The 17,066-nt window shown below is 33.7% G+C and overlaps 2 protein-coding genes and 1 long non-coding RNA gene across 4 annotated transcripts in view; all 3 read right to left on the bottom strand.

The window, feature by feature from the left end:
* LOC147392076 (putative LRR receptor-like serine/threonine-protein kinase At1g53430) overlaps window positions 1-17,066 on the bottom strand; it is a 126,278-nt gene that overhangs the window by 86,780 nt on the left and 22,432 nt on the right. The window lies entirely within an intron of this gene.
* LOC147392078 (putative LRR receptor-like serine/threonine-protein kinase At1g53440) lies at window positions 312-13,309 on the bottom strand. The gene is made up of 23 exons (XM_086460082.1): window positions 13,244-13,309; window positions 11,577-11,648; window positions 9,741-9,812; window positions 9,577-9,648; window positions 9,413-9,484; window positions 9,250-9,321; window positions 9,086-9,157; window positions 8,198-8,269; window positions 8,030-8,104; window positions 7,545-7,613; window positions 6,317-6,379; window positions 6,148-6,216; window positions 5,071-5,130; window positions 4,938-4,976; window positions 4,766-4,815; window positions 2,994-3,361; window positions 2,724-2,913; window positions 2,504-2,638; window positions 2,246-2,364; window positions 1,936-2,146; window positions 1,615-1,846; window positions 1,259-1,409; window positions 312-847 (listed from the first exon to the last, which is right to left on the bottom strand). Coding segments are annotated over exons 2-23 (2,559 nt in total). The 5' UTR covers window positions 11,579-11,648; window positions 13,244-13,309; the 3' UTR covers window positions 312-553.
* LOC147392077 (uncharacterized) lies at window positions 13,406-17,013 on the bottom strand. Its single transcript, XR_015183276.1, has 3 exons — window positions 16,886-17,013; window positions 16,500-16,641; window positions 13,406-13,478 (listed from the first exon to the last, which is right to left on the bottom strand). It is a non-coding gene; the product is annotated as an uncharacterized LOC147392077 (long non-coding RNA).

Below are 17,066 nucleotides of genomic sequence, written 5' to 3'. Positions count from 1 at the left end.
TACTACGAGAGAGAAGATCGTGCGTGTTGTATGAATAGATTTAAAATTGGATGAGAAAGTTATGATCTTGTAATTTAAAATTTGGGTACAATGAATTATGTACATAATTTAGAATATCAAAACATATTATCTTTTATAATTATGTTCTTTACATTGTGTGTGATTGAATTAGCAGTTAAAATAATCAAATAAAGTATATTGTGATTGAAAAGGGTAATATAGTCATTTTATCAGCTTTTAGCAGTAACTAACCAACAATATTTTGTGGTTACAATATTTAATTTGAATCAGTTCAACACTATTCAAACAGGTAAACAGACAACATTCTAAACACTGACATTCAACGCTTATACAATTTCAACAATTATAGTCTTTCAATACTTATTTATTCAATTTAACAAATGACCGCTTAGGTACCATATATTCTTACGTTACCAATACCAGATACAACAAACAGATATCAACACACAAAACAAATACAAGCACAACTAGCTGATTCACCAAGTGCATATATAACCAAATCAGTAGGGAAGAGCTTAAGTTCCATCCCACTCTATGCAACAACTCCACCCTTGGAAGTGCTGGGCTTTCCAGTAGAGAGAGAAGGATTATCATGGGGATTGGTTGAGGAGGATTGTTTAGCGGCAGAAACCTCCGCTATAGTTTTTTTGCCTTCAAGAATGGTCACCACTTCAGACATTGTAGGTCTGAGCGTAGGGGACTGATCGGTGCACATCATTGCTAATTCCAACATCATGCTTGCTTGATCCTCTGAATAGCCCGGTCCATCTACAACAGCTCCATCGACCAAATCCAAAAGCTTCCCCTCCTTGCGCAAAACGTAGGCCTGTAGTCTCACACCATAACATAATCCGATTAGTGGTTCATATATCTACAATAATATAGTGAGATGTGCTGTTTTCATATTAGGCAGAGTAACCCCGAGGGGTTGGCCAAGTGGCAAGCCAAGCCTTGATAAGCTCCTCAAAAAGGGTAGGCCAAGTGTTCGAAACCCCACGAAGTAATGAATTCCTTGGGGCCACCCTCCAGGGTCCGGTTGACCCTTGACTCAAGCAATTGCATGTAGGACTTTCCTAAGGGGCGGTGCGCGTGGCCATGGGATTAATCTCACCCGAAGGGTGAGGATACCCATGATAAGAAAATATATATATTAGGTAGAGGGGTAGTGAAACTCATTTGCATTAACTTAACAAATCCTGAAGCATGGTAACATAATTTGTTGCTAATAATATAATACCTTATCCAAAAGGAATTCCGTCTCCTCATTCGGATGCTCAACTGCATTACTCTTCCCGCTAACAATTTCTAGGGTGACGACTCCAAAGCTGTAAACATCTATTTTTTCTGTTAATATGCCCCGCATTGCATACTCAGGTGCCATGTATCCACTACAAGAGGAAACAAAAATTACAATATAAAATAGATTGGGGAAATATCTAATAACCTAGAAACAACCAAACCATATTAGATGTATTCCTGAATCAAAACTCTTGCATTCAAATTGGGAAGTGCTAGTAAGACTAAATTTTCACAATGAAAGTGATATGCTCGAATGTAAAATTGATGTGGTAAAAAGAGGATTTGTTTACTTACTGTGTTCCGCCAATTTTGGTCATTTGTGTGTTTTCCACGTCATATGCCCTAGCCAATCCGAAATCAGATATCTTTGCATTGAGGTTTCTGTCAAGCAAAACATTGCTGGCCTTGATATCCCTATGAACAATCTTCTGTTGTGATTCTCCATGGAGGTAAGCTAAGCCCTTTGCTATTCCATGGCAAATCTTATACCTTGTTTGCCAGTTACATACCAAGTTGGATCCTGTACCTGTTGATCACCAAGTCTCCACTCATCACGCGTTATGGGGGAAAAACATGGGGCACCTAAACAATCCATGAGAGGTTGTTATAGATTACCAAATAAAGCATGGGCGAGGGAATTGTTTTCCATGTACTCGTAAATTAGCAAGAGTTGGTCATCTCCTAAACACCAGCCCCAAAGTTGAACAAGATTGTCGTGTTTCAAGGAAGTAAGGAAAGTTACTTCACTCATAAATTCACGAGTTCCTTGCATTGACTTTTGATAAAGTTTCTTCACTGCCAGTACGAGCCCATCTTTCAATTCGGCCTGCATTCATGGGAAACAATGCATTTGGCTAATATATGAAACAAATGAAAAGAAAAAAAAAGGCTAAAAAGATGTAAGCTTCCATAAAAGAAAGAATGCCTTGTATACTGTCGCTGAACCTCCTTTGCCAATCTCCTTGGCATGGCTGAAATTTTGAGTAGCATCTGCTAGTTGTTGAAAGGTAATAGATTTATTTATGAGCTGTGGACCCTGGAGTTCTGTTTCAAGGGAAATATGTTAAATAAACAAAAATTATCATTAAGTGCATAGTGGGAATGTGAGTGGGTAGCCATATCAGTAAGTGCATAGTAGGAATCTGAGTGGGTAGCCATATCAGTAAGTGCAAAAAGTTCCCACCATATTTGGGTAATTGTTTACGTCTCAGCCAGCCCATTTTCCAAATGATAGCCAAAATCACAAGAGGTATGACAATTGCAGATATTGCGATTGCAGCTATAATTGCAGGAGATAACTTTGTGCCATGTTTAGTTTCTGAATGAAAGGAAAAGGGAAAGTAAGAGATCAAATATTTACGTAACAGACAATAAAAAAATGTCAGAGAGAGACTATCTTCTACCAGAAGTTATAGAAATAGCTGATATAAGAGGTCCATAAATATAAGGTGGAATGAATATGGACCCTTTGCCAGCCCAATAGAAGTGGATCTCTAGATGACGGTCTGTGACAGTAGCGTTGAAATTCTTAATCAATACTTTTGCCCCCTTTGCTTCTTCTTTGATATTGAAATCTGTCAGTACTCTGATACCCTGCAATGAGAACTTTTTACGATAAAGGCACCAGAACAAGGGTATTGTGCCGTTTTTCAATTATAAGGAGATCCTATTACCTGAATATATACATCAAATACACGGGTCCCCAGCATGCTATAGTCATCGTGACCTGTGAATACTATTTCAGCAAAGTGAAGTTTCACTGTGTAATTGCCATTATGTAAACAAAGGCCATGGTAATAGAGTGAGAGAGGAGAACAGCGTGCAGTTGTATATAAAGATACATCAGGCAAAACATCTCTGCATGATGTGTTCCTTATGTAGTCCTGTGGACTGGAAGATTTTGAAATGAAGTCTCCTGAAATACTGTAAGCCCAATTTTTATTGTCACTTATGTAGAAAGGTAACGTGCTATTATCTTGATCATAGTACTTCCCTTCGATGGTTGCACCCTCTCCACCACAATTGATATACAAGGAAGAATCTGCAAGAAACATGCTTGTCACTGGCTTATTTGTGATTAAATACTTTTATTATTATTATTATTATGAACGAACAATGAACCCTTAAAGAAAACAAGCCCAAAATATTCCCTAGCTTGGCTGATGAACGCTGGGGATTGTTTAGAGTGTTGATGTTATTTGGAAACAATTAGATTTTAGATGTCATTTGGAAGGTACATTCATTCGAATTTGGAGCCTACAAACTCACTCAAGTTTATTAGCCTTATTTTAGTTGGCTTAGTTGAAGATTGGACAATTATGTTTTAACTTGGGAGGCCCTAGTCACGGTAATGAAAACATTGTAGTAATCACCCATTCTCTCAAGAATGTATTTCCTATGTCAGTCAATAAATTTCATATAAAGTTTTTACTCATTTTTGGTCCCTGGCTAGGTTTTCTAGTGAGATCTATTTTTCATTAAATGGCCTTTTGAACCTCAGATTCCACTACCAATTTTTCTGCATTGACTCTCCAAAACATCTTGTCACTCTTAATCCAAAGATAATTTCTCTTTTGAGAACTCCAGCCGATCATTCTGGCCAAGACAAGACTATGGCCCTCATTGAGGATCGTGTCTATTGACCATGTCTCAAGCGAGCTGTAGCTAAGATTATAGGGCAATGTAGGACATGTCAGCTGGAAAAACAAAAGAAGCAAAATATGGGTTTGTATACCCCTTCGCCAGTGCTATGTTCCACGTGGCAAGACATCAACATGGATTTTGTGCTCGGCCTCCCAAATACTATTTAGAAGCACGATTACATATTTGTGGTAGTGGATCGTTTCTCGAAAATGGTTCACTTCATTGCTTGTTCTAAGGCTTCAATGCATCTAACATAGCAAAGATTTTCATTGAGGAAGTAGTTCATTTACATGGGTTGCCAAGGACCATAGTGTCTGACCGGGTTGTTTGATTCATGAGTTATTTTTGGAAGACACTGTGGCTCATGATGGGCACTAGGCTCCAATTTTCATCTGTATATCACCCACGGATGGATGGTCAAACTGAGATTGTCAATATCACTAGGAAATTTATTGAGGTGTCTAATAGGAGAGCATGTTAGATCATGTGAATCATTACTGTCCATAGATGAGTTTGCATATAATAGCTCCAAGAATATGACCACAGGCATGAGTCCATTTGAAGTAGTACATGGCTATAAACCTAGGAAGCGTGTAGATCTTGTACCTATGTCAGTTTCAAATAGGCCTTCATAAGAAAGGAGATTCAGTTAGGACTACACAATTAATGTAATGCAAACAGCATTGTGCTTCCAAACAATACTGTGTGACAGCAATTTTGCTTTGGCAATGTCATTTTTAACAGAAAACTTGGCTGAATGTAAAAATAATCTGAGGCATGGATTCTAGAACAATAAACTTACACTTTGACATTTTACCAGGACACTGCTCATTCATGATTTGCAATGGAGATCTACAAAGAGAAGTACATTTATTAAACGCATTGAACTTATATATCTTCAAAATGAGTAAGAACCCTTTTCAACTAATCAAAATGAAACATAAAAAATACAACAAAAAAGACTTAGAGCTTACCTAAAAGATTCATTGTGACCGCAGCGTGCAAAGGAGTTCCTGAAGAATATAAAGGAGAATTCATATATGAAAAATTCATAATAAAATAGAAATTACAAAGCACAAAAGAATATGCTTGATGCATTTTTCTCACATGCATGTCTTGTTAGTTGGCTGTGAAGGTTCAGTTGTGAAATTATTGTATGAAAAATCCCTGCAAGATAACAACTTAATAAAATAATGAAGAAGAAAATAGGAATATTTCTTTATAAAAGTATCACCTGTAAAAGGGAAACTTTACAAAATCACCATAAACTATAGTATTCCTTCTATGCAGAAATTGCATATTAAGATATAATAATAGCACAAAAAACAAGTGCAATCAACAACACGCCAGAGTTGATGTGGAAGAGAAGTGAAACAAATTTATACAAGTTGAATTTTTAAAAATCAGCTATTGAAGAGAAGGAATGGAGAAACCCAGCAACTATTGCCACGTAGCATGTAATCACTGGAGATTGGTCAATACAAAATTTTCTCATGCAAGTCACCATGAAAAAATACATTCTTCACATCAAGTTGGTAATGATGCCAAGAAAGATAAATAGCAAAGGATACAATAAGTCAAATAGATTAAACTAGGAAATAGAAAAACACATCTTGGAATAATCAACTCTATAAGACTAAGTATGTCATTTCACCACTAATCAAGCTTTTAAATGTTAGACCATGCCATAAAGTGATACTTAATGGTGTAGATCCATTGGCATTCAACAGTACATTTGTAAAAATAGGTATATCAGTGAGTTCGTGTGATTAGAGTGAAATGCATACATCTCCTTGGTCGCAATTTATTTTGAGCCAGCACGAGAAAGAGCTTCTCAAAGTGAGGACAACAGAGTAGCAGATTTTCTTGGAACAACAAGTGTACATAGATACTCATTATATATAGGAACTTTCTTCCCTAACTCTTGTACTCATTAACAATGAATATATAATAGTTACTTGTCAAAGGAAATAAAAACTGCAATCTACTAAAAATAAATAAATTTTAATAATAAAAACTCCAAACTAATCAGTGGATATCATGCATTAACTAGAGGCAATCTATGGTAAATCCAACTTGTCAACCTTATCAAAATGCTACAAACACTCCTAAATAACATATAATGAGAAGGCTATCCACAAAGCTAGAGAGAAATTAAAATATAAAAAAAAAAAAATTACTTACAGATAGTTTGCATCTGAACGTGAGACCCACTCAGGAATTCGTCCACTTAAATTATTTCTTGTGAGGTACCTGAACAGAAAACACTCCTCTTTCATCAGTTTTAACTGACTCAACATATGACAAGTCATGATTATTTACAATTACGTGAACTTTTCCCATAGCCACTTACAAGAAATTTACATTCTCAAGACTTTTTGGGATTTCTCCTGTCAAATCGTTAAAGCTCAAGTCACTGCAAGAGAAGATACCAAGCATCCAGTAAAAACCCATTATAAAAGGTCACATAATTGTCCTAAGGATTTCTTATTCCCTTGAAAAACAACTCCCACCAATCAAGCAGTCCCTAGTTAGGTTCCCAAATCCTCGATCCTCTGAAGTTCAATCTCCTCTGGTGTACCAGTGATTTCACTTTGAAAATCAAGTCAATCTACAATTCAATAGATTAACGGAGTTCACAAGGGAGTCCAATCTTCCTTTGCATTTAATACTACCTCATTTTAGTGTGTTGGCCTCCCTCGTTTTAATTAATTTCAACCTGTAGGAATCATAACTTACTGACAGGTTGTCTCACATCCTCAAGTTTTGTGCCCTGTTCGTGTTCCCAATGCGTGAGATTAACCATGGCAATTGTTGGCAAAGAGGTCCCTTCGTCATCAGAGTAGGCCTCTCTGGGGAAGCACACCATTGTCACTCTGGTCAGGGAGTCTCAGATGATACTCAGGATAAAGGTTCATTTTTCAGACTATCCCTAGAAGTTTCATGAGGAGTGGGATGGGAGTCTAGTTGGAATTCATCGACTGGTTCCATGTCTGTCAGTGAGATGAGAATGAGATACAATCATATCCCAAGGTGCCACAAGTTGCATTGTGGAGGTGGGACCCTTTTGGCTCCTGATGAGACTATCCATGAACAACATTTATCCATAGTAAACACATTTTCAAAAAAAAATAAAAAAGGCACTCACATGCAATACTCCAAAATTCAGAAAACATCATTCAACAGACCTTTAAAAAAAAGATCCTGAGAGAAACTAAGGATATTGGCCCTCCAATTCCTTGTGACAATCTTCATGATCTTATTATAGCTATGGACTTTCAATAACTAAATCTTAACAAGGTAACTGAACTGATCTACACCAATCAGTAATCTTGTAAAATGTAAAATCAATGTCTTATAGAAAGATACTTGAGGACATATTAGTGTCAGAAGACGATTAAGTTCCCAATTTCCAAAAGAGCAATCTTTTTACTGATCATATATAGATTAAATCTGTCATCTAGAGTGGTGCCAATGAATCTGAAGTATCAAAATACCCTAACAGCTAAGAGATTGAATTAAGGAACAGAAAATTCACATAAGAAAGCATAAAAATGAGTATTTTATTGGAGAGGACTTACAGATAGTATAATGATGTTGTGCCAATTTCTTCAGGGATTGCACCAGTTACTGAGCAATTCCTCAATATTCTGCAGCAACAGTTGGCGAGTGAGAGAATTGGTAAGTGCATTAATGAAATTGTGATGCTTCTAAAGCTTGAACATACATAACCTGAGTCACTATCAAACACCAACATTACGTGTTGGACACATTAATCCCCATCAAATTGTAATATTGCTTTGATATGCAAAGAGATGTGTTATCAAATATATATTTAGTTCAAAAAAGTATGCAAGGTAAGATAAACCATAAATTGGTCTATACTAGACTTATATAAACAGAGCACACATCATTACTGGGAGAAAAGATATTTGATAAATTGGAATGTATCCAATAAGAAATTTTTGTGGATGATTTAGACCCATGCCCATTATAAATATTTTTATTTATTTATTGGAATGCCTGTGATAAATAGAATTATTGCATGATGAGTTGGAACTCTCACAGTAATGTCAAGTTTGATAATCCTGTCAATTGTGGCAAAGAGAAATTCTTGTTGCCGCTTAAGTCACTAACGAACCTGGTACATTTCAAAATCGATTAGTGATATAATAATGAAAAAGGAGTTTCTATGCCATGCAAAAATCACAGCATGAAACACAACAGCACTTACAGTTTTCGCAGTTGTTTCAATTTAGAAATTTCTGACGGCAAAGGCCCTTCAAAATGATTTCCAGTGAATGACCTGGGACGGGTAAAGTGTAACACACAATCTAATCATCCTTTCTAAAGCATTTTCACTTGTATAATATTCTACAAGACCAGCATTTAACGAATTCATTTTTGGAGACCCCAAATTCTCATTGGTCCACGTGAATTGAAAGGAATTCTGAAATAACTAAAATACCAATATAAAATCACGTTGGTATGTTTTTCAATACATGTGGACCAATGAGAATGTGGGATTTCCAAAATGGCACGCAATATTAACACAACTCTAAGCTATTTTACCTTGAGGTGAAAATACATATTACAGAAACAGATAAAACTTTTGGTCAAGTTACCTAACTATATAGGTTTTTGAGATATTTACATACTAAGAAAAATTTTACCATCTACGCAAAAATTTGTGGTGAATGTACCTTTATACCCATTTGATTTTAAAATACCAGTTATGCAAATTTTTTTTAAAAGAGGAAGGGGCATAAAGGTAAATTCACTACAATTTTTATTTTTTTAATTTTTTGTTACCTAGAAGGTAAAATTTTTCCGTCTACGTAAATATTTCAAAATCAAAATCGTATCTGGTTACATAATTTAACCAAAACTTTTATATGATGCCATAAAACATCCTTACCAAAACAACCCATTTTGGATGGATTGTTGATTTACGAAGTGCATCGAGCACTGACAACCAAATAAAATGTTGATCATAAATGGCAGTTAACCATTTTTGGAATTAAAGTAAATAGTTCATTAGAACGGGAATTTCACAATTTTGGTAAATCATCCTTGATTTTAAAACTAAAAAGGTCCAAATTATGTCAAAATAGAAGCTTACAGATATCTAAGTTGTGTCCAATTCTCAATGAAAGTAGGTATCAAACCACTCAAATTGTTTCCATTTGCAGCACTGCAATTATCAAATCAAGCTCAATTCAACAACTGAATCAAATTATCTTGGCAAGCTAACTACATTCTAGAAGCAAAAGATCAAAGACTTACAAGGTTTCCAGACTTATAAGATTTCTGAAACTCGGCGGCAATTCTCCAATAAAATTGTTATCCGAAAGATACCTACAATCTCGTATATAAGAAAAATCATATAAAATAAAACCAATCAATTAAAATTACTAGAATTTTGAAGAAGAAAAAAAATCTTTCTTACAGTGTTGTAAGATTCTTTAGGTTTCCGAGTGCTGATGGAAGATTTCCTCCAAGTTGGTTCTCCAAAACATTACTTAGGGTTTAAAAAAAAATGACAATTTGTGAGTTTGAAACAAAATTAGAGAATTAATGAGACGTTTTTTCAAGTGTTGAACAGATGGTTACAAATATGTGAGAGAGGAGATGTCTCCCAATTCATCTGGGATTGATTCGTTTAACCGATTTACAGAGAGGCTCCTGCAAATGAAACCAAATATTTGCCGAGTAGGCGCAATTAGGAAAATATTTGCAAATGGCGCAGATTAGCGTTGGAAGGAGACGCTACTTACAGTGTTTGGAGACGCGTCAATTTCCCAAATGTTGGTGGTATGGAACCTTCAAGGTAGTTGTATCTCAAATCCCTGTGGCGGGAAAAGAGAGGGGTTTCATTTAAAGAAATTGTATTGCCGCACCAACTTTTACTTACAACATAATAATCCTCTTTAAATTAAGGATTTTTCCAAAAAAAATCGTGGGCAACGTACATTCAAATTCTAGTTTCGGTACACTGTTCCTTTTAATTCTCAAAACATGCTTTTACAATTAATTCTACACTTTTATAATCAATGAATTCGGTGATAAAATACCAAAGATTTTATAATAAATTTCAATTAGAATGGAATGGTTAACAAATGACTATACCCTTCATTCCATTGTTTCCAAACAATGGTTTCAAATCTTGGTTTGACGTCTTGTTTTGTTCATAGATGAGAGTGAGTTGTCTTAGATGAGTCATCTTGTCTCGAACGAGATAAATCATTTAACTCAATTTATATATATAATATGAGAAGCGTTCAAAGGCCCTAAAAAGAGCCAAACATTATACCAAGCATTTTTCAAAATAGGGGATAGAAGTTTCGAAATGGGATGAATTTTTTTTTTTCGGAGGGGGGGGGGGGGGGGGAGGGGATGATCTCTATGGTGAATAGATCATCCTCACAAAAAATCAGCTCATTCCGAAACTTCTAACCTATACATTGAAAAAATATTTGACTCTCTTTAAGATTTCCGAATACCACCATATATATATATAGGGTATAGTTCATGGGACAATAATTGTGACAAAATTTATGACAATGACTTTTGTCTTATATGGGTTAGAAACTTTAGAATAGGCTGATTTTTTATGAGGATGATCTCCTCACCATAGAGATCATCATCACCAAAAATCAGTTCATTCCAAAGTTTCCAACCCCATAAAAAATGGTTTACAAAATAATTGATAGTCCACGATTCTTCAACTTGTAAATTAGGGTTAGAAATTTTGGAATGGGCTGATTTTTGGTGAGGAATATCAACTCATCAAAAACCAGCCTATTTCGAAACTTCTAACCACACCAAAAGTGACTTACAAAAAAATTATTATCATATATTTCCTCACAATTTTTTTTCATTGAACCACCCCTATATATATATATATATATATATATATAGGGGGCAGATCATGGGACATATGTAAAAAACAATGATTTTTCAAAATATGGATTAGAAGTTTCGAATTTAGTTGATTTTTTTGTGAGAATGATATTTATGATCATCCTCACAAAAAATCAGCTCAATCTGAAAATTTTAAATCCATAAAAAATGATTTACAAATTATTGGTAAAAAATTGACAGTCCGCATTTTAAATTACTTTTGATGGGGTTAGAAGTTTTAGATTGGACTGATTTTTTTTTTTATAAGGTGATCTTCTCATCATAGAGACCATCCTCACAAAAAATCAGCTCAATTCGAAGCTTCTAACCCATATTTTGAAAAATTATTTTTATTACATTGTTTTTACATATATTTTTATACGTCACATGATCCGTCTCATATATATATATATATATATATATATATATATATATATATATATACATATATAATTGTATTACATTATATCATTATCCCTATTGTAACAAGAAAGAGTGAGTATGGTTTATGTAAAACCCATATAATTTTCAAATCTCAAAAGTTTTTGCATTACATTAAACAACACAGTTAGACTATTTCTTTGAAATTTCTAAAATAAGTATTTAAATTAATTATAAAGACAATATTAATCTTCAATAATACAAATTTGTGTAACGTATTTGCAAACAGATGTGCCCCCACTAGTGTATTTAAGCTGAGAAGGACTTACATATATGTCAAGTTGCTTAGGCTACCCAAACTGTCAGGTATAGTCTGAGACAAGAAGTTATAGGAAAGATCCCTGTAAATCAGGGTAAAATCATGATTATATGAAATATAAATTAAAAAATCAGGATCAAGTATGTAAAAACCCTTTCCTATAGGGTTTAAAATACATCGGATTTCTAACCAAGCTGTCTTCTACTGTACAAATAATCAATTATATATATATATATATAATCAAAGAGTATTGTACTCTATAAGTCAAAAACTTAAATCTAAACTCAACCCTTGTTTTATTTTCTTGGGATCAATAAGCCTATTTTTAATGAGTTCAGTAACTTGGTGCTGGCAGGATTTGAATCCAAGTCTATGATGAGTCGGGTAGATGGGTATTATCCAATCCATTACCAACTGTATATTCATGGGTCATGTTAAGATTTCCACCCTAGCTATGAAAGATCTCCTAAGGTGTAAGGTATCAAATCGTTGAGCTTGTAATTAGAGAGGTCATTGTCAAAGCAAAAGACATGACATTGTTAATCGTTAGTCCATATCTGGTCACTTATGAGAGTGAAAAATGTTAAGCTCAATATAAGACGTTCCATTGGGATTGGAATGTGATTCAACCTTACAAGCATTATTATTAGTCATTTCTATTTAACTATTAAACTCATATTTAAATTTTATACATAATCTTTTGTTGATATAGTCATGATAAATCAATTTTAAAAGATGATCATACCTCTCATTTATGAATGAGGTACAATTTCTTTATAGATAAAATGTGAAAAAAAAAAAAAACAGATAATTATAGTTTCCAATGGTATTAGATAGAAAATCAATTGACTCAGCCTAGTTTTCATAAATTTTGTCGAGAATTTTAAAATATCAGACTAGTCATCCTAGAAAATGGGATGGGAGATTTATAATGACTATATCTCTTGATTTATAATTTTTTTTAAACCATGCTTTCACACCATCTTTTACCTTATAAAAAATTGGAATATGAATTTCGTGCCCCCACACGTTTTGGGTCCATTAACATAATAACTAAATGCCGATTTTTTGTTTTTTTCTAACAAAGCTCACAGAAATCCAGGATTCATCAATCACTTGTACACATGTTATTGATGGATGGCATTCCTAATTTATCAAATTACCCTTATTAATTATAAAACTACCCTTGTGGAAAAAGGGCTAAATTTGATGGAGCTTGACATCTCCGCATAATTAATATTTTAAAATTACAAAACGTACCTTTTCATTATTATTTTGAATTGCACATTTTGTTGTAAAGACAATTCTATCCTTGTATGAGTTGAGTTGTTGACAAAAAAGCCCTTGTATTACATTAGCCCTTGTATTACATTATCTTTTCTATTATTATAATCAGAAGGGACATTTAGGAAAAAAAAAAATTCAGAAGGGACGACAAGAACAACTATCTAAGTGATCCCATAATAGTTACTTTTTATTTTTATTTTTTCAAATTACGGGAAGCCCTTGCATTACATTAAACAACACAACACGTAATAAATCTAAACTATCTATTTGAATTGAATTTTTAAAATAATTTCTTAAATCAATCATAATTTTAAATAATACTAATTTTGGAACTCGTGGAAATGCACATGACTCTCACTATTATGTATATATAAAATGAGAAAGACTTACAGATACGTCAAGGATCTTAGATTACCCAAGCTTTTAGGTATGGGGCCATACAAGTAGTTACTATGAAGATCCCTGTAAATTAGAGTAAAATCCATGTTTATATGAAATAGTAAAATTAATCAAAGAGAATAATATCACACAAAAAAAAATAGTAAGGATTTACAAGCTTTGAAGGTATGACAAATTTCCCAAGATGTTTGGTATCGAACCATTAAGCTTCTTATTAGAAAGATCTCTGTCGAAGCAAAAGACATGATTTTGTTAATCTTTTGGTCGCTTGTGAGAATGAAAAAAAAAAAATGTCAAGCTAACTATAAGACACAACATTGATATTAAAATGTGACTCAAACCGTAAAGCATTGTTATTAATCATCTCTTTTTAGGTGTTAAATATATATTCAAAGTCCATATAAAACCATAAAATTGATTATTTTTTATGACTATCATTATTGCTGGAACATGCCTAACAATGCACATTATATTTTGAATGACAAGATTATCTCTCATTTGAAAGGATCGATCTATAAAAATATAATTTTATCATCCATCAATGCTGAATGATAATTTTAAAATTTTATGTACTTTAAAATTAATGTGGTTATAATCTACTTCACAGTATGTTAAGTAACAAATTAACGACATAAATTTGAATATTATGACGTGGATCCCTACCCTAGAGGTTTATCAGTAACAAACTTGATAACATGAGGTTTGGTTAGTAACAAATTTCATCAAGTAAGATTCTCTTAGAATTGTCAGAACTCTAACAGAATTTGTATAATAAATATGCAATAGTTAAGTCTGTCAAGTAAATCTCATATAAACAAATGAAAAATGATCTTAAATTCCTAAGGTTTCTTCCTTAAAATCAGTGATTCAACCTCTTGAATGTGATGATGATGATGTACCCTTTATATTTTGATAAATATTTTAAATACGCTGTCGCATGAACCTCTTGGCCTCAATCTTCTTTAATAAACTAATGATAAAAAAAGAAAAAACAGAAAAAATGATGTCAATGCCATCATTGTCATGTAATCATCACATTGTCACCACTGTCATTGTCATTATTGTATTAAAAATGATTGATCACTCATTTTAGAAAGAAAATGAAGGTTGGGTAAATCATCTTTCATTAGTCTACAGTGATCGAGAGATATGTTATTAGTTCAAAAATGTGGTGAGGTATATCAAATATACACAAAATGTAGGGGCTAAAACAAAATACCACTTGTTTTTTAGGCTGCGTGCCTTTACCCTGAAGAGAGTTATTGCGTGGTGTCCACATTGAACTCGCCCTCAATGCTTTTGTGAATATTTGAGTTACCTCCTTATGTTTTTAAAATGATGACATACTCCTTTGACCTCGGTCCACTTTCATAGGCTAATGAAAAACAGCCTCAATCCCCTCATCATGATCATCATCACCATCCAAGCCATCAAGATCATCATTTTTTTTTCATCATCACCACTATCATCATATCTAAAAGGTTGAAGATTAATGTTTTGAGAACAAAAATCAAAGGTTTTTTGATAATTTCTTCCTTAATTGATAAGAGAAGTCCAAGGTAACACTACATGAAAAAAAAAAGAGGTAAATTCACTGTCAAGGTCCATCAAATTTGACTAAATCCAAGCAAATTCAATGTCACGTGTACCCTACTTGATTGCTATAAATCATTTGCAAATACAAATAATTTTCTAAAATCAATTTTACTAATGGTTGGTTACACAATGCAAGATTTGCATTGTAAAAACTTTGCAAAAATCAACTAAATTCTTGATTAAGAAATTTGAGCAAATGATTTATGACATAAAAATTACCACAAATCATTTGAAAAATCACAATGAAATTTTTTATTGCAAATATAAATCAATCATTAAAAATGATTCACAAGAAATTTCCCAATGATTACCAAGCAATAGTAAATCATTCATCACAAACCATTTGCATCACAAATGCAAATGTTTTGTAGTGTACCAAGTAGGGCCGTAGTGTCAACGGTGTGTACCAATTTGAAAATATAGACTTATCTCAAATATTCACAAACACTTGAGGGGCCAGATGCCATGTAGGGGGACGGTTCCTCCAAAATTTTGAAGCGGGTCAGCCATTTCAAAGTAAATTTCCAAAATGGGGCCAACATTCCTCCAACAAAAACTAATCCATCTCAATAGTCCCACAAACTTTTAACCAAGTTGAGTGGATCTATCAATTTTTTAATGAATTTATTGATGATTTCCATTTTATAAAAAGAGTCGTGATGAATGCACATGGTCTTGGTACACGGTTGACGTGGCAAGGACACAAAACCGTAGATTGTTTTCATCGAGATACACAAGAAAAAGATGTGAGGTTTTGTACACTTGCCAGGTCTGCCTTGTACCCAACCGCACCAAGACCGCATGCATTCATCATTATTCTTATTATAAAAAAAAAATATTAAACTATTTTTTCACTCAATCTTAGCTGTAAGTAGACCGAAGCGAAAGAAAATATTTTTATTAAAAGAGAGTGAATTCCCTCCATAGATCAAAGCTACAAGTTTTGAACATTCTTACTTTTCTTTCGTAAAGCAATAAGTTTTGGACTCTCTTTGGCAAAGATGGAGGATTAATGTCATGAAGAAAAGGTATTTTATCGTTAAATTGTCTATTTTTTATTTTTTATTTTCAAATATAAATAAAATAAAGGGATGGATACTTTAGGCAGCGATGTCCCTCTGATTTTGATGAGTATTTGAAATAGCCATGTTTTCAAACTGATAAACTAAAATGACCTAAATGCCTTGATCTGAAAATCCTCCTTCAAGGGGTATAATATTGTTTAACTCTTATTAGGAGTTGTTGAGCTCAAATGGATTACTACTTACACTGGCAATTCAACACTATAACCTTCTAGATTCCATGAAACTCATATTAAAAAAAAAGATTTGATCCTAAGTTTTGAGAATGGACGATTATTGAACTTTCACAGAACTCCCAAATTCAACAATGAAAAATAATAATTTTTGTAATGTTCATAGTTTAGAATTTTGTCCTCTACAACCACGTGATATTAGATCGTGTTTTTGGATGTCACAAGGTGCATTCAATGACGCTCCGTAAGAGTTGAAATCTTGCTAAGCAAGTAAGGTTAGTGGGACCCCATAAAAAAAAAGAAGAAAGGTGATCAATGACTTAAAGAACCACATGATCTAAAATAAGACACGTGGTGTTAGATTATTGGTTGAAGAAGTTGAGAGAGAGATCATACAGTTCTATCACGTGGCAAGTCCCTGCAGCGCAGTTACAGAGGATGCCAATGTTTTGGTCACTACTGATGTTGCAGGCGTAACGGTCGTAATATTGAGACACTTGCGTTTGAGAACGTAAGGCGACGGCATTAAGAGCAATCACTGTCCAGAATTTCCACGTAACAGAAATATTAATTATCATCACAATTAAAAGCATACATAACCCAATCAATCTATAACGTTTTAATATGGATTTTGTTAACATGTGTCACACATGAAATTTTCAAAGTGTATTTAGAGCACATGTTATTAAAACCCTTAACTGTCTCTAATTAAACTCAAAATCAGTAACTGATTGATTGGTTACCAATAATAGAGAATTATGATAAGTATACTGTTTTATTACCTTCTATAATTGGCAGCCACTGAGCTTGGAGTACACTAATCGACGACAGGAGCACAAGTAAGAGAATAAGTGTAAAAGGGGTGGAAGGAAGTTTTTCCATGACTCTCTTCTTTGTAGCTGTTACAAACCGTACTCTGTATCGTCTGTCTGACTTCTCAGAGGAAGGAGCAAAGTGCAGTTA

This window comes from Akebia trifoliata, chromosome 11 (assembly GCF_017979445.1).
Source record: "Akebia trifoliata isolate Shusen 1 chromosome 11, ASM1797944v1, whole genome shotgun sequence".
In the NCBI taxonomy this organism is placed as follows: Eukaryota; Viridiplantae; Streptophyta; class Magnoliopsida; order Ranunculales; family Lardizabalaceae; genus Akebia; species Akebia trifoliata.
The sequence above is the reverse complement of the archived record's forward strand: the minus strand, read 5'-3'. Positions and strand labels throughout refer to the sequence as shown.

Bases quoted from the DNA above. Each gene is read 5' to 3' on its own strand.
- LOC147392078 (XM_086460082.1), bottom strand. The intron at 3,362-4,765 runs GTAAGTTTATTG...TGTTTCTTGCAG, and splicing joins TCCTGGTAAAATGTCAAAGT to ATTCTTCCTTGTATATCAAT. The intron at 2,147-2,245 runs GCATTCTTTCTT...CCATGAATGCAG, and splicing joins GTTCAGCGACAGTATACAAG to GCCGAATTGAAAGATGGGCT.